Source organism: Neodiprion virginianus, chromosome 5 (genome assembly GCF_021901495.1).
Source record: "Neodiprion virginianus isolate iyNeoVirg1 chromosome 5, iyNeoVirg1.1, whole genome shotgun sequence".
Lineage (NCBI taxonomy): Eukaryota > Metazoa > Arthropoda > Insecta > Hymenoptera > Diprionidae > Neodiprion > Neodiprion virginianus.
Window position 1 is genome coordinate 35,146,385 of NC_060881.1, and position 19,794 is coordinate 35,166,178.

The 19,794-nt window shown below is 38.0% G+C and overlaps 3 protein-coding genes across 5 annotated transcripts; 2 read left to right on the forward strand and 1 right to left on the reverse strand.

The window, feature by feature from the left end:
• Positions 1-4,570: 4,570 nt before the first annotated feature.
• LOC124304668 (uncharacterized) lies at positions 4,571-5,799 on the forward strand. Of its 3 annotated transcripts, none has more exons than XM_046763179.1 (3): positions 4,571-4,736; positions 4,968-5,406; positions 5,554-5,799. In XM_046763179.1, exons 2-3 carry the CDS (start codon positions 4,974-4,976, stop codon positions 5,787-5,789), a joined length of 669 nt encoding a protein of 222 aa, XP_046619135.1. In that variant the 5' UTR covers positions 4,571-4,736; positions 4,968-4,973; the 3' UTR covers positions 5,790-5,799. The 3 variants fall into 3 exon arrangements, with proteins under 3 accessions (XP_046619135.1, XP_046619136.1, XP_046619137.1); XM_046763180.1 differs by having other exon boundaries at positions 4,583-4,650; XM_046763181.1 differs by having other exon boundaries at positions 4,587-4,644.
• A 9-nt stretch (positions 5,800-5,808) lies between these two features.
• LOC124304665 (VWFA and cache domain-containing protein CG16868) lies at positions 5,809-12,332 on the reverse strand. Its single transcript, XM_046763176.1, has 9 exons — positions 11,607-12,332; positions 11,133-11,486; positions 10,872-11,048; positions 10,305-10,783; positions 10,037-10,238; positions 9,711-9,957; positions 8,878-9,544; positions 8,344-8,713; positions 5,809-8,218 (listed from the first exon to the last, which is right to left on the reverse strand). The coding sequence occupies exons 1-9, from the start codon at positions 12,058-12,060 to the stop codon at positions 7,686-7,688; spliced, it is 3,483 nt and encodes a 1,160-aa protein (XP_046619132.1). The 5' UTR covers positions 12,061-12,332; the 3' UTR covers positions 5,809-7,685.
• A 2,903-nt stretch (positions 12,333-15,235) lies between these two features.
• Positions 15,236-18,452, forward strand: LOC124304667 (succinate--CoA ligase [GDP-forming] subunit beta, mitochondrial). Its single transcript, XM_046763178.1, has 6 exons — positions 15,236-16,146; positions 16,268-16,367; positions 16,834-17,429; positions 17,549-17,683; positions 17,780-17,908; positions 17,997-18,452. The coding sequence occupies exons 1-6, from the start codon at positions 15,945-15,947 to the stop codon at positions 18,107-18,109; spliced, it is 1,275 nt and encodes a 424-aa protein (XP_046619134.1). The 5' UTR covers positions 15,236-15,944; the 3' UTR covers positions 18,110-18,452.
• Positions 18,453-19,794: the final 1,342 nt, after the last annotated feature.

Sequence of the window (19,794 nt, forward strand, 5' to 3'; positions counted from 1 at the left end):
GAAATCTTCTTGGTGGAGTTTAAGAAGAATTACAAAGTGAAAAATAATAAGGAAACATAATGTAGGCATCTTAAAAACGATTCAAGAAAGAGCCGGAGTTTCTCCAACTGTATTTGAATTGCCATAATAGAGTGGGAATAGACGAGTGAGCGTACAGAATGATTGATGGTTGACTGACGCAATCTTCTTCGGTCATGATGCCGGCCTGTAGAAAATAGTTATGCCCACATAGGCGTGCGTACGTTTATGAACATGTGGTCATCAGAGTGTATACATTCTATATGAGAACATGATATATATTTTTCATTATTCTCTACCATGAGTTTTTACATAGGTAGGTCGGAATTTATTTTTTGCTGTCAATTGCCCGTGAACCTCACCTGAAACATGAGGAAGCACAAGACGCGATGATCCCGTTGTGTTTAGTGTCGAACAACACCATACTGTCTTCCAGGATAAATTCCTGCAGGTTATACTTTCATACTGCACGCATGTTGGTGATGAAGTGTTCTCAAGTTTTCTTGCTGCTGCCGCCGCTGCTGCTTATGATTTTAAACTCCGAATAACCAGCCGCCTGTTTTCTTCACGTAAATGCTTGTGTTTCTAAGGCGATATTATCTCTATCCAAATCGCGTGATGTCCTAACTGCGATGTGATGCATAATGATTTCGAAGCGATCCGTAGAGATTCTTGACGGAAAAAGATAGAAATGACACCGATGTGGAAGGTCTTGGACATCTTTCTCTTTCTATAATTATAAAGTCAAGTGATTTTGGCGTTAGTGTTCTCCGTAGAGGAATTAGCGTCGGCGCGAGAAAAGTGGCACTTAATTGATAACTAGGGATATTTATTGTAAGGAAAGCAGCTTAAACCAGCTCTGGTGGCTGGATATCGTAACTGTATACATATTTCGGTTCACTATTTTTTAGCACAAACTATAAGCGCGAGCTGTAAACCTACTCCGTATGGATATCCTGTTTCAGAAAACAGGTTGTACAGAGTGCTCCAAGCTGAGCAGGTCCTATTTCAAGATAAAACGACTAGAGTACAGTACTACGTATATACTCTCGATGCAGGCACCCCATGGGTTGCAGTGATGAAGTGGGACATTCAAACTATCCGATACCAGTTATGCGATAGTTGCGGAGACAATTCCGCAACTAACTCAAATACTACAGTTATACCTAGGGTATCTTTGCCTTTTTGCCAATCATTATTTCGTTCTTTATATTCACCATAATACGCACGCTATCACAGAATCATGATTCAAAAATGAATGAACGAGTAAGAATTTACGAGAACGAATTAGTGTGTACCCGTGAATAATTATGTTCTTCTTGCCAGGCGGTAAAGGTGTACAACTACAGTTGATCCACTCTAATAATGAATAGAATCGTTCGTAGCAGCTCATTGGTGTATGGCACTAATCCATATATATGTATATGCACATGTACAGGATATTATAAATTAGTTTCCAAAACCCAATGCAGCTCACATCTGTATATCTTGCTTAACTCTCTCGGTGGCGCTATTACCGCTAATCGGTTACTCTGGGTGAATTTCACCCGAAAAAATTTTCAAACTCCTCGTTGAATCTCTTAGTCGTAGAAATGGGCCTCGTGGCGCCATTCTTCGCGCGAAATAAAGGCCTTTTTTCGACATTTTTGGTTTTTTTTTTAACTTTGCCGATGTTTTACAATATTTGTTGGCAATCAATCAATATTATATAGTTAGGAAAACTGAGAGAACTTTTTTCTGCATTCCTTAAACAATACCTAGGTATTTTGTTTAAACTTTTAGAACTCATTTTTGAAGCAAAAAATCACTTTTCGGGTGAATTTCACCCAGTGTGACCGTTATGCGATTCTACCGAGGTGTGAGCGACTAGGATTATACAACAAATGCAGAGCGTGAAGAATCAGCACGACGGGGAATAGCTAGGGCCATTCGTTAATTACCATAATTTGAAAATAACTTTTCCTCCTCACGTGAAGTGGAAGCTTTTTGACGGGCTGTAATTGGTGGTACCATATTCATACCTTTACCTGCCACATGATATATCACGTTTATTCAATTTATCAATCAAAGATGGTAATTATCGGCTAGCCGCGACCGGGTGCAGATCGCGCCGCCCTCGTCGGGGTCATCGGAGGTTGAAAGTTCGAGAGGGTAACCGGCATAGACTAAACATAGATTCCACGGCGTCGGTGTGACAGGTGAAACGACCTAAAATATTCAACAACGGCATTAGCGCGACTGCATGTCAATCTGTCAAGTGTCCTACACCAGACTGCAGTAGCCGCGCCGGCAGATCCACGAATTAACCAAACTTTGAAATGCTTTTAAAATTTAAATAATGTACGTCTGACCCATATCTTCCCATTCCACCATCAGAGCTTACGGAGTAAACTCTTCGAGACCTCTATTATAGGTGCAGTACGTGGGTATACGTCACTCGCATGTTTTTCGCATGAAAAAAAAACCAAGTGCAGATTTCCAATACATTGCAGCGAGTTCCTTACACACCTGCACGATTGAAAGCACTGCAGCCGTCATGAACAACAGAAATATGCAAACACACAATATACTCGTTCTTACAACATCGGTTAATCACATCAACGTCCATTTCTGTACGATAATACCACAAGTGTCGCGGGTCTTTCTCTGCAAAACTTGGCATTCGCGTAGTCTGTGACAACTTTCAAGTTCGAAAAGAAGTGGCTCTCTTGTTGATGAGGAAACGTTCATAAACCACGTGGTTCATTTACATACTGTTACCTCTAGAGACGGGGGGGGGGGGTGCCAAGAAGTTACCTTGCGACCGCATGAGGGGGAGGGGGTACTAAGGGAAGACCGCGTAGCTCTTATATTTCTTAAAGCCCTTGAAAATAAAGCAATATAATTATTCACATTCGATTTGAGATTTTTTTTTGAAATTTAATAACAAAATTTTGTTAATATAACAAGTTTAAAAGTACGCAAAAGCCAAGTGCCATTTGGCGGATGGGCGGGGGGGTCTGAGGTAGGCTACATCGACGTAGGAGGGGTCGAAATGTAGTGAAAATAGAACCACGTGGTTTGTGAACGTTTTCCTGTGACCGCGACGTCCGCAACTTTGTCTGCAATTGTCTGTTATTTCAATTCAAGAAAGATGCACCTACAGTATCGTTGCTGGAAGATGTGATTCTTGCAACAGTCTAGCATTATGAAACGGATAATTTACTAAAAATTGTATTAAAGATTGTGTTTATTTTTACTTTAGTACCTCATGCGACAATGAGTCAGCGGCCTCGCGGAGGTTTGCGGTTAATCGATGCCTGGTAACAATAAACGACGTCGCCAACCTATACGGAAGTGGATTTATCAAGAAGAGCATTGATGGAATAGCGCTAGAAATTCCGTACAATCAAGTTTAATAAATTCGATGAATCCTTTTCGAGCGTCTAAAAGAGTTTGACAAACCCTGAAAGAAATTTCATCCGTTACAGTTCCGATGAACTTCTAGTAAAATGGGTGTTATTACAATGAAGGTTGAAATATCGTGCGAATAACAAGAAAATGTGGTAAAAGTAACTGTTTAATGCGATTGTAATTTTCGATGCTACATTTTCTGGTTTCCGCAACATTGTATCTATTTGTTTAGTTGACTGTATTTTTGTAGTTTAATGAGACCTTAACAGCTATTTCTTTTTGGGCTAACATCTGCCATCACCAATAGTTGCAAGAAAATATGGCAGGAATGACCGTGCAACCAGAAAAAATAGTAACACATACTAGATTTTCTGGTTGTAACAACAAAACTCATTCTCATTTTGTAATCGAAACTATATTTTTCGGTTCCACAGTTATATGTATATCATTGCTCATCTTGAAAATAACACATACTCGGTCTTTGAAATGGAGCTCAGAAACAAAAACCAATTCGTTGAGATTCTAACAGATTTATTTCTTGATTCACGTTCCATACTATCCATGGCAGTTTCACAGTGGGAATATTTTGAATTTCGAATGGAAATATGTACAAAAATATAGTGAAGCCCGTCTACTAGTAAGACGGGATAGTAAATCAAATAATTGCAAGACAGTAAACCTCAGTATCCATTATACAGGCGGTACAGACCCCCCACGTTGTGACAACATTTTATTATTCATAAAGACTTTTGGCTACCACGTTACGTAATTAATTATTCTTGTAGATTATGGCAGGTAGACAGCAATTGTCGAAAAGTTGCCGCGGGCCTTCCGGCCAAAAATATAAAATAAGATAATTTGATGATCACTTGATGACCACTATTCATAGAGACTACATTTCGATCATATACTGAATTCATCAAATTGGATCCGAATTCTTATTTTTGCCGACGTTTAAAATCGGCGAATCCTGGTAATCGGTCCAGATTCAAATGTTCTATAGAAGAGTGTTCGAAATTTAAATGCATTGTAAAAATCGCGTCCACGTATTCCAGTGTCAGAGGAGAATTCTGAGCAACTAAGCATGTCATTCCATCTAGTGACAAGATTACAAAGTAAATTGTCAGACATGATGTCCGACCATGTGATTATATAGGTTCGCAATCCCCACGTTAGGGGGTTACAAGCAAGTATCCCACCAGAGTCCCTACAACGGGAAAACAGATGTAACAAGTATAAGTACTGAAGAAACATATTAGTATCTGCAATTTGGAAATAATAAATTACGTTGTATTGTAATCACGCAGCTTTATAAATATAACTCAGTAAATATTAATCTTCTGTCTCGATACTGTATTCTTAAATTTTCTTGGCTGCTTCAATAGAACGTTGAGACCGCACGTAACCTAAGTACTTCTCACGGTTCTCACTTCATGTGGTTAGATTGAAGATAGTACTTTTGGCGGGAATTCAACATTCCGAACTTATTTCCGTTCCATTTCACATCCATGCGGTTTCCAACTACGTGTAATAATGATAAAATTGATCTATTTCAGATTATAATGAGTTCACAAAAAGGCAACGCGGCGCGTTCCAGGCCACAAAAGTACCAGAACAGGCATGCTTTCAAAAACAATCTTCACGACACTAGTCACAAAACCAAGTTTATTAATGGTATAGATGTGGCGAATGTGTGCGAACGCTGCAAACAAATAATAGAATGGAAGATTAAATACAAAAAGTACAAGCCTCTAAAGGCACCGTCCAAATGTGTCAAATGTGAGCAGAAAACTGTCAAACATGCTTATCACATAATGTGCGGCCCTTGCGCGAAAAAAAACGAAGTTTGTCCAAAATGCGGAATCAAGAGTGAACTTATTCCTGGTAAACCAACAGTTCAAGAACAACTCAAATTGGACACCGAGTTACAAGTTATGCTGAAAGCACTGCCCGAACGGAAAAGGAGAACGTTTATTCGCTACATGAATCAAAAAGGTGTGCATCATTTTTACTCATATAGTATTTTGTGTGAAACTCGCGTAATTTCGAATGAACTCAAATTGTGAATTTGGCAGTATGTGTAATAATAAATAATATCATATGTTGGTTAATCTATTCACTCGTGGTAACATAATTTTTCAGGTAAACCACAAGGAGCCAACAATGAATCATCAAAATCGGAAGAAAGGATGGCAGAAGAACAGTTGGAAAATGTTGCAGAGCAGCCTAGAACTCGAGAAGAATTACTTGAAAAATTAAAATCACTAAAACTTTCGAACAATGAAGAGGATGAGATGAGTGATTTTGAAGACGAAGAACTGAGTTCGGAAGATGATTTAATGATTAAAAAAAAAAAAAATGATTCGATATTTAAGTAAGGAAAACTATGACTAATACTGTCAGTGTAAAATGGTTTTAATAACGAAAATATATACGGTTTAACATACAAGAACGATGTAGGTACTTCAATTATGCAGTAAATTTGTCATAATCGGAGGATCACGTTGCACAATTAATTCATTCTTAGAAGATACATTACTTTACTATATCATAATTAAAACAAATAACTAAGCATAATAACTACATACGTTATGATATTAGGCAGTAAACATTGGCAAGATACATGCCGCAAGAATAAATTATCAACTATTCTCGAAGTATAAAACGTAATACATTCCAAATAATATTCAGTATTATAAGTCCACCAACCACAGTTGTTGGAATCGAACGAGTAAATTGTTAGGAACAAAACTTGTTCCTATAAATGAAACATTGTAATTCTCTTACATATATTTATGCATCTTATTAAAATAGATACTTCCCATTATACATCTTGTGCGTATATGTTTGTATAAAAGTAAAAATTATACTTCATATCTAGTGTAAATACAATAATAAATAGTATTAAATTTATATCTCAAATGTAGGAAAGCTACTCAATTCAGATTTCAGTCTGTAGGGTTATCGTTATTTCTATTAGCTTGCACCGGTTTAATATACTGTAATTAGTTACATTTTGTTGTAACTTGAATAGAAATAAGATTTGTACATTTTGGCAATTTCAAACTAATGGGAGAATCACAGGAAACTGTAACTTCGCATTAGGCAGAACCTGCATTCAGTTTTTGATAACTCAATCTAATACTAGAATTGCGGTTCAGTACTTTTTTAATCTTATTGCTAATATATAGAAGTTTAATTTGAAAAAAATTTAAATAAACAATTCCTAAGTTTTGAATTATTGCCAAGTATCTAATAAGTTTTCGGCAATGGTTCAAAATTTGGAAAAATACTGTATTTAAAAATAAAGCTCAAAGGATCACTGTTTGGAATTTCGGGCAAGATGAATTTGCAAAGATGAATATGGATAACAACTAATTAAAAATTGAATCAGCATTCTGTTTCGTTTAAAAAAATATTTTCTGTGTGGTGCCATATAATTTAACATGGCAAGACCATATGACACACCTTGCGAAGTCGTAATAATATATATTACATAAAATTCCGAGCTTAAAAATTTACGGAAAATTAGACAAAACCAAAAAAAATGTGCGCGTGGTATGTCCTACTAAATAAATGTTCACCGAGTGTGCAAATTCTGTTTATCAAAATCATAATCACTGGCAGATTTTACTATTTACTAAATAAGGATTGAGTTTGCTACGGTTAGACGAAATTACAAAAGATAGTGGGCATAATTTGTTCAAAGGTATGTGGTATGCGATAGCAAACACAATAAATTAGTTAAACAGCTACAATACGTACAAAAATATAGCTGCTCACCTTGTATAACTTATAACTTAATATTCCTTAAGTTGGTACAAACGAGTGAACGGTTAAAAAGGTGGGTGAATTTTGGGAATTTATGTCTCAACAATCAGTGAATTTAATTGGGCTTTGTTTTATTCGAAACTATATAATTTGAGCTTCATTGACATTTTTTTAATTGGAATTAATTCATTTTAATAAATATTAAAAAAAAAAAAAACAAAAGAAAACGCCACTGAAGCTCAGTCTACATACTTCCGAATAAAACAGTCTTGAATCGAATTGAACGAATTTTTTCAGCCGTCTACTCGTACGTACATACGTACGTACTTCTTCAGGAAAAAGCTACATCTTTACCTACACCTCAAATTAACAGATAAGTGAATCAAATTAGTGGGCTTACTAAAATTTGGAATAAACGGATAAGTAAAGTAAATAGCGTCTACTTAACCAATTTAAGAATTCAATCGGTGGCATCTAGGCACATTTCCTCAAAAGATCGATGGCTAACAGTAGTTTGTTTCCATGTTCCGATGGACTGTAACCGGCGCTAAGACGTGATGGGGCGACCCCAGCCGTGTTGTCGGTGAAGGAGGCCTCACGGACTGTTTTTGGAGCTCGGGCTCGCTGCTTCCGCCGACGACCAGCAACGGTTCGGCGAACGTTTGTTGTTCGGAGTCGTCGTGTGGCGTCATGGTGCTGTAGCCATGGTCGCTGTCGCCGCCCGGAGGTCTTCGATAATTCGTTGAAACTCGATACGGCGATATAGGAGCCACTCCATCACGCAGAAGAGAGTTTAGGTTGCTTTTTGCCTGGTCAATTTCCATTGGTTCTACATCGCCTTCCAAGTGCGACATTCTCAGGGTTTCTGGAGAAGCGTGCATATGGAGACATTGATGCTCCAACCCGGATTGCACTGACCTAAGGCGGTAACAGTACAACATTATTCCCAGAACGAGCAGTAGCGTTAAAATACCGCCTGCTACCGGTCCCACTGACGGCCATTCGCGAACCCCCATCTCGTCCGCCGAATGAGAATCTGCAATAAAAATAACAATTGTTGCAGTATTGAGGCAATTAAACAACTATTAGTTGTGGGAAAAAATTTGTATTTCGCTTTTAAAATAATTATAGAAATGGATCTTTTTTTTTCTCCAAGCTTACGATAAATCCCATCACCGTAGGGTGTCAAAGAGCCGAATATTCCCTTAAAGCATAAAGTCTGTTCAGAGCAGTATGGTGTGGAAAGTGGAGTTTCTGCATCACTGTCCATGTGGCACCATTGGCACCCTGTAACTCCAAGACATTCCCTTGCATTCTCGAAGGATTTACAATCAAATGATGGGCACTTTTTTAAAGTTGCAGGATACGTCCAAGATGGCTGTAGGCTTGGTCCGTGCTCGTAAAGAGCATGGCAAGCTTCAAGTTCATTGTTATCGGACTGACCGCAGCTCTCTGAATACAATGGGCATTCACATGGGCATTCACAATCGGTTTGCTCCATCCTTTTGCAGTTCAAACAAAGTCTATCCATCTGGAAGAAAATACAAAAATACATAGGTTCATCATACTGGATGGAAAGAATGGTAAGGTACCTATTTGCGAATTAAATGTAATTAAGAGACTTCAATTCTTTTGACAGTTGTACGAATGATGGAGAATGTCTGATATTGAATATTACTCAAGTAATATACGTACTGTACTGCAGGGACAAAAAGCTGATAGTACATTACAGGTAGCATTGACAAGACCAAGGAAAATGTTGGTTCCAGGCACTACAGCAACCTGATACTTGACACAATGTTCCCCATGAACGATGTTGGTCAGCACTTCCTCGAGGGAGGTATTGAATTGGTAATATCTCTGTATAGTGCCATCAAGGTGGCTGGCACAGAGTTTTTTCTCCACGAAAAATTCATGGTTAAGTATATCGTTGGCAACAACAGGTTCCACGTGGGTTAAATGCTGTTGCTCTACTTTGTTTTGGGCCTCAAATAGCGTCGGGTGAGATATTAGGTACCCTTTGTCATCCATCAGAAAACACTTCACCTTAATGTCACCGCAAAATGAAAACATTTCTAGTAATAGTCTTGCAAAATATCCCATCGTTACATCCATCGATACCACTGCCAAGACAGGATCGTTGCTGGAATGAAGGGCAGCTGAACGACCCTCAAATATCGTGTGAGAGAGCGTCACAACATAACCAGCACCTCCTGCATCCAGGTATGGCGATGTTAGGGTTACTTTCCCTGGATGCTCCAATGCCTTTCCGTACCACGATCTCCTCTTTGGATCCAAACCAGTATCCAGTACTGTTCCTGGATAAACTTCCATCACCCCACTGACTACCGCGACGATATACCTACATACAGTTCTTGGTGAAATTTTATTTTCTACTAGAGTATAACGACAACCGCTAAGAAGACTAAAATCTAAAGTATGCGGAGGGACAACGATAAATAAGATGATTAGAACAGTTTTATGATGCGATAAACGAACAATACTCAACAGTTCATTTAACAAATTACCTTCGGATGATGAACTTGTTCAATGTGCTGTGCAAATGACGTTGTTGAAAGTGACTCAAAATTTCAGATAGCATGGCAACATCAGGCCTGACAGATGGGTGGAGAACGCGATTGACCAATAGTCTCGTAGGGTCTTTGATGTATGCCATGTAACTCTGAACTGTGATTGCAGAATCGGTTTCAAGGAGGTGCAGCTGCTCGGTCGGCGATTTAAAGCACCATGGTGAGAGATAAACGACACCAGTATCTGTAGAATGAAGAGTAGTTGATAACCATGATGTAAAAAATTTTAAACATGAATTTGAATGTAATTAATGACTACTCACGCAAAGCCACTATTCTATTATGATTGGAACACAGAGTATCTTTATCTATGACCGATTGTAACAGCAAATCAAGCCGATGATGCAGGAGATCTGGAGGCAAGGAACCTGTCGTCTTAATGAGTGATAATGACTCCTGCACTCCTTCCGACACAATGCATATAATCAAATCTCCGTATGCTAGATGCTTCCATCTGAATTGTTTCTGTAAGTTAAGAATAAGCATCGCATTCAGTTTCTACAGCATTAAGTGTATCATAAGAAAACTCACCGTTCGACCTAAAATGGTGGTGAAATTAGCATCACCTTCTGATAGTTCGTTAATCATTTTCAATGTAGAATTTTCATCAATGTTTTCAATATTTTTGAGTGAAACTTTCAAGGGCTGCTCAGTCATGACTTCAGGTCTAGGAAAACTTTTATGCATCCAAACATTTCGTCTTTTATCAAAAAGTATGGCGTACGTTTTTGGACCTCCGTCGAAGTACGTTATATCTTCAACAAAGTCCTTCAACTTTATTTCCAACGTAAGGAGGGCTGTTTTCGTTATTTGCCCCATAGATATGCACATTGATTTGCTACGAGGTTCGTAGTATGGATCAGATAAGTAATAATTGCTTGTGTTGGGTTCAGTACATTTTGTTCCTGAGAATAACTTAGCTAGTTCAAAACTCAGAACATTTTGGGTAGGCAGTGTCACAATTGTCTCGTTACCCGCGACTTCCTTAATGTCTAATTTGAGCTTTAAATCTGTAATGAATAAAGATTAATTAATTATATCTGCTTATAAGATGTAGATCAGGGTACATTGTGATGCTACATTCATTGCATTATTTACCTGACAAAATTAAAATTGTGCATAAGTATGGAATTAGCTGTTCTGTGGAAATGATACTGCGGACATGCTTGATGTTTGAGATATCCTTCAATGTGTTTGTCAAATGTATCAATATTATTTCACCAGTCAAATTCGTGGTCAAGGATTTAATGTCTAAATTGAGCGACTGGTTGGAACCTGTGACATAGAAACATTGGTTGGTCACCATGAACAAAATCGGAATAACTTTGAGTTGCAATAATCAGAGATTTTGCAACTCACCAAATCGGATAATAGTATCAATGTGCCTGGTTAATTGAATTTTGTTAACGTCCGTAGCTCTGAGAAGGTGATCTGGACAATGCGTTGAACCATGACCAGTCAATCCAACAACACCAATATAATCTTTGTCCGAAAGCATGTCGAGAAGGGTTTTAGCTGTTAGCTGAGCCAAGCCGGCATCCTTTTCAGATATAAAGATTCCATGCTCAATAAGCAACAGAACTTTCTTGGGGTTTTTGCATCGGGATAACAACAAAAGCCCTGTGTTTTGAGAAAGGCTCGGTGGTCCGCATATTGTACCTGGATGAGAGGTTGGTAGGATGTGTAGATGCCTTAATTCAGAGTTCGTCAAAACTGAAAACCAAATGTTCATGAAAAACAAAATGATACGAACAGTAAAGAACACAGAATTATTCAGATTATTCATGGAGGAGTAATATTTAAGTTTAAGTTAGTTTGAATCCAGATTCTCACCTCTTTTGATTTCATCGCATATGTTCGAAGAGCGAGGTAGATTTGAATAAATTTCGTTTGAACTTTTGGCATTTAATATTGGCTGCACCAGGTCGTTAGACCTTGTGAGGAAATCAATGTAAGATTGTAGCTTAGCGTTTAGTTTATTGGTAAGGGATTTGAGTTTCACATTCAAATCATCACGAACCCGGTTGAACTCGAGACGGTCGAGGGTTTCTTGGAAAGAAGTTATTCCCAATTCCTCGTTACCGACGTTACGAAGAGTTTTTGACACTTGATTAACGATGTCACGTAAACACGAACCATTCAACGGCTCTACCTCGATTTGTTTTCGCAGCGGTTTATCAACCCTGCAGTTAACGACCGATCCGTTATCCGTGAAGTCAGCGTTCGCTTGTATTATGAATAATATCACGAGTCCTAAAACTCGGATAGGTAAATATTCAACGGCCATTCTAACCTAGAATCACGAAATAGCCGAGGTAGCGTCTTCCAGGAATCAGGATAGGTTAGGAATTCATTGTGCCGCTTGCACTTGACGAGACATTTCAAATCACCGGTTCATTTATACATTGGAAATAGTTATTGAAGACCCTTCCAGCAAAGAGTTTAAATAATCTTTTGCAAAAATATCATTGCGTGTATAAACATCTTTGGCCACTGCACGGTCGTTGTTTCTCGGCATTTAGGCCGAAGCACACAAGCCTGGAAGCATGAAGGCGAGTAGTCGTTACTGTGTGTAACCATGGCATATCCATACATAGCAACTCTATGATACGCATATAACACAGGAGTGGGGCAGTCACGTGATCAATCTGTCTATGCCATGCGCCGTGCTTATCGTAACTGCGCATGCGCAATAAATCACGGATACGATCTCAATTGAGCATGCGAACTGGATTTATGAATACGCACTAGCTCGAGTTTGAAACACCATTTGGATGTGCTCAGGATTGGGGCCTAAAACTTCGAAATGGCATTGTAGAAATTCCCCTCGGTTTTCAAAGGAGGATTCCCAACCTGCAGCTAAACTTTAGCGAACCGTACTTGAAACCCCATTAGCTTTAAGTAAAAAGATGTTTTTTGGCTCTCCACCAGAGTTCTGCTCCATGAGACATCACCCTATAACCCCATTAAAATCTTCTTAATTAAGCCCCATTAATGAGACACATAAATTTCGACCCGTTTAAATAATATTTACGATTGGATAATACTTACTATAATCATGGTCTGTGTGTATTATACTTGTGAAAGTAAACGATATTATAAACGAATACTAATAATTGAATAAAATGCATCTTGATTTGATGCAATTCGAAGCTGTGAGGTAACTCTAGGCTCCATGCTGTGGGGTTTCATTTGAATCGGTATAAAACTGGATTTTCATGGGCGTCAAATAGACGCGACAGTGCCACGCCGTCGGCGGCAAAAAAATGCTCATGAAAACGGGTACCGCCGCAACGGCAAAATGCCGCGAGTCTGAACCAAAAAGAATTAATGATCTGAAATACGCGGTTGCCTGAGAAGTGAAAAATCTAGGATGGTTAATTGGAAGTGAGAACTAACGAAAAAAATAAAGGAGCTAGAAGAAAATCGAATAAAACGGTAGTAGTTTTTCAAGGTGTGAAAATAATCTAATTTATTCTCATTATTCCAGAATCGTGTACTCGTGGATAATTAAGATGCCCGTTCATACGTTGATTACCACATAGTCCATACTAAAAATATTGCGGTGTGCCCAAGGCCTTTCTTCTGAACAATAAACCAAAATAAAAAATATATCCATTCTTGGTTCATTTCAATGCATGGCATATATTACGATTCTAGAATAATGAGAATGAACTTTATTATTTTCTCACATCTCGAACAGCTATTTATAATCCCACACTCTTCTTGATGTCTTTTTCGCATTCCTAAGGGTCTGACTATTAAAGCAAAAGTCCTGCAAAACGAGTTTGAGACGAAAAGTTCCCGATATCTAAAAATCGCAAAAAAGCAAGGCTAACCCCTTTGGATTTTGTCAGTCGAAATTTCGCTGATTTTGAAAAATGGTTGGATCAATTTTTTGTTGCACTTTACCGACGTAATTTTTCGAGAGGAATCGGTTACGCGCACTCCGTATATGCCTCCAGGTACTTCATCTGGCTTCTTCGTTTTCTCTGTTTTTTCGCACTTCCAATTAACAGTCCTGGATTTTCCAATTCTTCGATTAAAAATATAATGCAGAACCATTGACCTAACGACGTGCTTTTCGACGCGCGACATTTTGCCTTTGTGATGGTACCCATTTTTATGAGCGACTTTTCGTGCTGTCGGCGTGGCGCTTCAATTTGACGTCAGTGAAACTCCAGCATATTGCAATCATGAGTATGAAAACAATGTAATAATTTCGAATTATTTAATTTGTGTACCGTAACTTTCAAACCATTGGTGCCTGGAATAAATTCTGGCACTTTTGAAAATAAGTGTAAGAACTTTCTTCGAGAAATCCTGACTATTTGACTATATTTTTTGTGACTGCAACTGGGGCATGGAACTTTTAAGGTCATATAGTACTCCTACCTTCACCGATCGAGCGAACTCACCTTTTTTCTTCCTTTGTTGAATGAACAAATGACCGGAAAGGGTTCAAATTTAACCGGTGTATTTCCCGAATTCCGAAAATCGTAAAAAAAATGTTCGGTTTTTGACACATGTTATTTTTTTCACATTTTCCGCATTTGAGGGATCAAAAAGTGCATAGCTGAGATACTTTGCGCAATTTCGGAAAGGATGAAGAGTAAAATGAGCCATTGTAAGACTGTTTTCATGCAATGTTGAGGTCGCTAGACGAGAACTAGGAATTACAATAATTTTGTAAATCAAAGATGCTCTTACGATTAACTGGGTGCACGGCCGAGCGTCCTTGCTTGGTTGTGCACTATGGGTTGTAAAATTTTTAGCGTTATCGAATGTTTCAGAATGTATTTAAGGGAGCGTTCTGGAATTTGAGCCAGCGCTCAAAACTCCCTAGGACAGAGGCAGAGCTACCCACGAACTCGGCAGCGCAAAAGAGATAAGAGATTGTTGCAAGCACTTTGTGTCTGTAAATTCATTATTCTACAAATTGTATAGGTGAAAAATCAGCTGCAGTTTTGATTTTACTAGGTTTTGATTCTGCAACGTTATAATTACTGAAGGAAATCTTACGTGAAAACTATTACCAAGTTCGGGTTCAATACCAGATAAGTCGAATGAACCACAAAAACTATCGCAATATTACATTTTGTATAATATTTGTCAATTTGAAATATTAATATCCAATGTAAACCCAATATCCTTTCACTAATTTGAATCGACTTCACAAAATATCCAACTAATGACCGTTTTAGACCTGCGCTTAAACTACATTCAAAGTACTGATTGATTTAAAAATAATAATCGGAGATGCTGAAGAAATAGATTACTTTTTTTTGATTGATTGATTCTTGATTTGATGCGTATTGAATCGATGCGATGTAAACATGCCCATTATTGTTGCCTCTCTTGCTCTCTAGCTTAGTCGGCAAAATGGAAGAGGGATTCAAGTAATTGCGCATGCGCGTTCAGTACCGGAGATGCATATGACGTGTGATGAAACAGATGCTAAATGTGTAACCCTCGCTTTATACACTACGAGTACACGACATGATGTCTACGGTTCCCACAGACAACTTATCGGATGGTCCATATTTTCCCATTCCGTCACCATACAGCCGATTATGCAGTTTGTGTTTGATCCCATCGTTTTTCACAACCATAACGTGTACATTGCTCTTTATTGATATTTTGTGTACATTGTAGTTTATGTAATAATGGACGATAATTATCTTCAGTGAATCACTGCGATACTGTATATAGTGTCCAGTCCCATCTGTAGTTAATAACCTGAATGCTTATTGAGTTCGGATGAGACATACAAACTGTTAATATTTCGAAAGTTTCAACACGTGTGCAATTATTAATACTAATAACACCCAAATGTCATGTTCATACAGATGAAATAAATATTTTATTTGATCGACGCAGCGTTTGGTCACTTCATTGTACAGCCCTATCCAGTCTCATAACCTAATTAATCTTATCGATCAGAGCACAGAGCGCCCATTGGGTATCGAGTGATTAACGTACTTTAATCATAATATTATTTTACTTATTTGTCTTCCGTATGCACGACTGACAAGCTAAAGACAGTAGTAATTTTGGATCCGATTGTACCGACCAGTTTCTCAACCTAACCTTAAACCGTGTTAAAAGTATCTGAGTACTGTCTGCAGAGTATCGGTCGTTGAGAGAAGCCAAAGTGCTGAAGCGTTAAACATGTCGCGATTCCTTGTTCAAAGAGCCTCGCTCTTGGTTAATTCGTTCAAAAATGTATCACGGGTGTTTCTTATCCCTGTGAGGAATTTGAACCTTCTTGAATATCAGAGTAAATTACTACTAAGAGACAGCGGTGTGTCTGTACAAAATTTCGCTATAGTCGACGACTTGAAATATGCCCCAGAAGTCTTAAACAAATTCAGTAAGTATATCTATTTAAATATTAAGTCATGTTAGTATAACTTGCGAGCTTCAGAATGTTTCATATTTGCAACTGATCGGATCATACGTGCAAACGTTCAGTACATTTTTTTACGTTACAGATGCGGCTGAATACGTGGTAAAGGCTCAAATTCTGGCAGGAGGGAGGGGTAAAGGTCACTTTGATAATGGATTCAAGGGTGGTGTACACATCACTAAAGAGTAAGAGCAATTCTGCTAGAATAGAAAATAATCGATATTCTTGCGGAAAAACCTTCCCACAGATTACATTCGGCAAGAATAGTAAAATAGCATTCTTGGTTACATTGTTGGAATTTATGTTTCTTGATATTCCAAAATCTCGATTTATGATTTATAAACGTATAAACCATTTTATCAAGACCTCACAATATTCATAATTTCATCTACAGAGAAATTAGATATCTATTTAAATACCAATTGATTTTTGTTGTAATTTAATGTGACTCTTTGCTCGTGTACAATTTGTAATACAAAATAGTCATCTTATATTTAGGTTCTTTAACCTTCATAGATTATGTTTGAGAATTGAATATTGCTAAGGGTTAGTTTCTTTGCTTCCAAATTGAAATTTATTTCGAGGATGAATTTGAAGCAAGAAACCCGGCTTTAAATTATAGTCGTAAAAATTCGTATGAAAACTTTGTAGACACGAGAAGCTTCTGGAAATTGTAAAGAACATGTTGGGGCATCGTTTAATAACAAAACAGACGCCCAAGGATGGGATTGTGGTGAATAAAGTGATGGTTGCCGAATCGGTTGACATCGTGAAGGAGACATACGTTTGTATTTTAATGGATAGGCAGCATAACGGTCCGGTATTGATAGCCTCTCCAGCAGGTGGAATGGACATTGAAGCGGTTGCTGAAAAAACACCGGATTTAATAAAGACCATACCACTTGACATTTACGAGGGAATTACAGAGAGCATTGCCAAAGAAGTAGCAAATTTCTTAGGTTTTGGAGATAAGTTGTTGCTGGATAAAACTGTTGCTGAATTGAGGAATTTGTGGAAGTTGTTTGTTGACATAGATGCGCTGCAGATCGAGATAAATCCTTTGGTAGAAACCAAGGATAAGCAAATCATCGCTGTTGATGCTAAAATATCGTTTGACGACAACGCTCAGTACAGGCAGCAAGACATATTCTCTTTGGACGACGCTGGCGAAGATGATCCGAGAGAAGTAGAGGCGTCGAAGTTCAGCTTGAATTACATCGGAATGGACGGAAATATTGGATGCCTTGGTAATCTAGTTCTTCCCCGCATATTCCTACAAAAATTTTGATCGTTACCAGAACAATGTTTCTTGCTCACAATGTATTCTGATGCATTTATAATATCGCAACATGTGATTGACGTATAGTTAACGGAGCTGGGCTAGCCATGGCAACTATGGATATAATTAAGTTAAACGGGGGAACGCCAGCTAATTTCTTGGACGTTGGAGGTAGCGTTAAGGAAGATCAAGTATATCAAGCTTTCCGAATTCTCACTGAAGGTAAATAAATTCTACGTTGATTCTCGACTGTGAGATTATCATTTGCCTAATGGAAACACTTCGAGAATGTTGTAATACTTTCGATATTAAATTCAGATGCCAAGGTGGAAGCTATTCTTGTCAACGTTTTCGGCGGTATAGTAAACTGCGCAACGATAGCCAATGGAATTGTGGGAGCGGCTCGTAATCTTGGCTTGAAAATCCCACTTGTGGTCAGATTGGAAGGTAATATTGTTTATCACCTCATTTTCGGACTATTTTAGAAAGGCACAGCGATTTTTGATGCAAACGAACTATTTTATTATGCAACTAGGTACGAATGTTATGGAAGCCAGAAAAATACTTGCGGAATCTGGGTTACCGATTCTTTCAGCTTCCGATCTGGATGAGGCTGCTAAAAAAGCCGTCGCGGCGATAAGACAATAGGCATAGCCGTCCACCATCGACGTTTATCGATAAATTTCCTTGTTCAAGACTGTGTAACTTGTACCTTTGCTCAATTATAGTAACATTTCACGTGATGTACAATGCCGTAGCTGTACATACCTGTAATAAAATTATACCATGAATGATATATGTCGGTGTTTACGAAGTTGTAAGTGGTGTAAGAATCAAAGAAGAGAGTGGAAAAGTTTTATAATTAGTAGAGGAGTGTGAATACTGATAGTAGTGGTTAATCTATTCAGAATTTTCCATTGGATGCTGATATAGAAGAAATGATTTATACTGTAAATGCATTTTTATTGAAATAAAGTTTGCTTGAAAATGATTGAATTCTTTAATGAATGCATTTCAAGTTCTGATCAATTTCCAAGCTTTAGCTAACTACTCAACACAGCTGCAGATGTCCAATAAGTTTGGAGCTCAGTATTTCCGTCAAGGCCTTAATTTGAAACCTTTGGACTTGGGTGACTTTGTAGTCCAACCAATAAGCTGGAACCGATTCAGGAGAGGTAAACCAAACTTAGAGTAGAAATCGTTTATAAACATCGTCTAGCGAGCAAGGTTCAATAATTATATTCGAATGCCAAGTTGGGAGAAGGTTGAAACATGTACTGTATACGTGTGCGCGACTGATCTCGGACTCGCTACTAGCTTGCAGTCATTTCATTCATACCCATATAGGGCTTGTAATTTCCAACCGACTTTCGAAGCTAAGTAATGCCCTGGGGATCGACGGACAATCACGTCATCCGTCGCCCCCACCATAAGAAGATGATAAGTAAATGCTCTGCATGTCTAGTGGAATAAAAAACCATCCAACACTTTCGACAGATTACTTTCTTTTGAAAGAAACATGATAAGGAATTATATACCCGCTGTGCGTGAAGGATATTATTGGCGAGATTTGTTAGAAGATTATATCCTCGCCCAAATGAGTAACGAATGAGTTGTCTCACTTAAATTCGCGCAGTTAGGCTTCCTTCGGACCTTTGACAATGAGCTTATAGAGCACATATTCGTGTTGCGTCAGCTTTAACGTGGTAGGCAGATAACATTCAACAGTTGCTGTATATGTATACGTATAATACAAGTATAAAGCTGATATAAATTGTGCAAATGTAGACTATTACCAAAAGAGGTAACACAGCATGACGCGATAAGTGCGAACAGCATATTGTGGTAGGATACTTACAGTCGTTGAGCATATAATGGTATACTGGTCATGGACTCCTGATACAAACTTTAAAAAGTGACCATGTTCTATTCAGCATTACAGTATTCATATGAAGCCATATTTTTTTAGTAGGTGAAGAGCGCTTTTGAGATATTTATAAAAAAATATACATTATTCATTTATAATAATAATAATAGTAATATTTAATATAAAAAATGAATCGTAGAGAATTAATGAATTGGGTATGAATGTACGACTGATTTTGGCTTTAGGTCAATGTGTTTACGCTAAGAACCGAAATAAATCATTGGATCCTGCTGAGGCACAAATTTAACTCGAACATAGAATTAAAATTCGGCGATGAATCGCGTTATCGCGACGTCACGGAATCTGGTGAGAAGCGAGTCACAGACTTGGTCATTGTTTCGAGTTGGCCTGACTTTGAACTATTTTTCAGGCTCTAAGCACTAAATAGTACAAAGCTTTCAAATAT

Excerpts from the sequence above, each read along its gene's own strand:
- LOC124304668 (XM_046763179.1), top strand. The coding sequence starts at position 4,974 with ATGAGTTCACAAAAAGGCAACGCGGCGCGTTCCAGGCCACAAAAGTAC. Across the intron at positions 5,407-5,553 it reads TCGCTACATGAATCAAAAAG|GTAAACCACAAGGAGCCAAC; the intron begins GTGTGCATCATT and ends ATAATTTTTCAG.
- LOC124304665 (XM_046763176.1), bottom strand. The coding sequence starts at position 12,060 with ATGGCCGTTGAATATTTACCTATCCGAGTTTTAGGACTCGTGATATTA. Across the intron at positions 11,049-11,132 it reads TGATACTATTATCCGATTTG|GTTCCAACCAGTCGCTCAAT; the intron begins GTGAGTTGCAAA and ends TCTATGTCACAG. Across the intron at positions 10,784-10,871 it reads CACAATTTTAATTTTGTCAG|ATTTAAAGCTCAAATTAGAC; the intron begins GTAAATAATGCA and ends TATTCATTACAG.
- LOC124304667 (XM_046763178.1), top strand. The coding sequence starts at position 15,945 with ATGTCGCGATTCCTTGTTCAAAGAGCCTCGCTCTTGGTTAATTCGTTC. Across the intron at positions 16,147-16,267 it reads AGAAGTCTTAAACAAATTCA|ATGCGGCTGAATACGTGGTA; the intron begins GTAAGTATATCT and ends TTTACGTTACAG. Across the intron at positions 17,430-17,548 it reads CGGAAATATTGGATGCCTTG|TTAACGGAGCTGGGCTAGCC; the intron begins GTAATCTAGTTC and ends ATTGACGTATAG.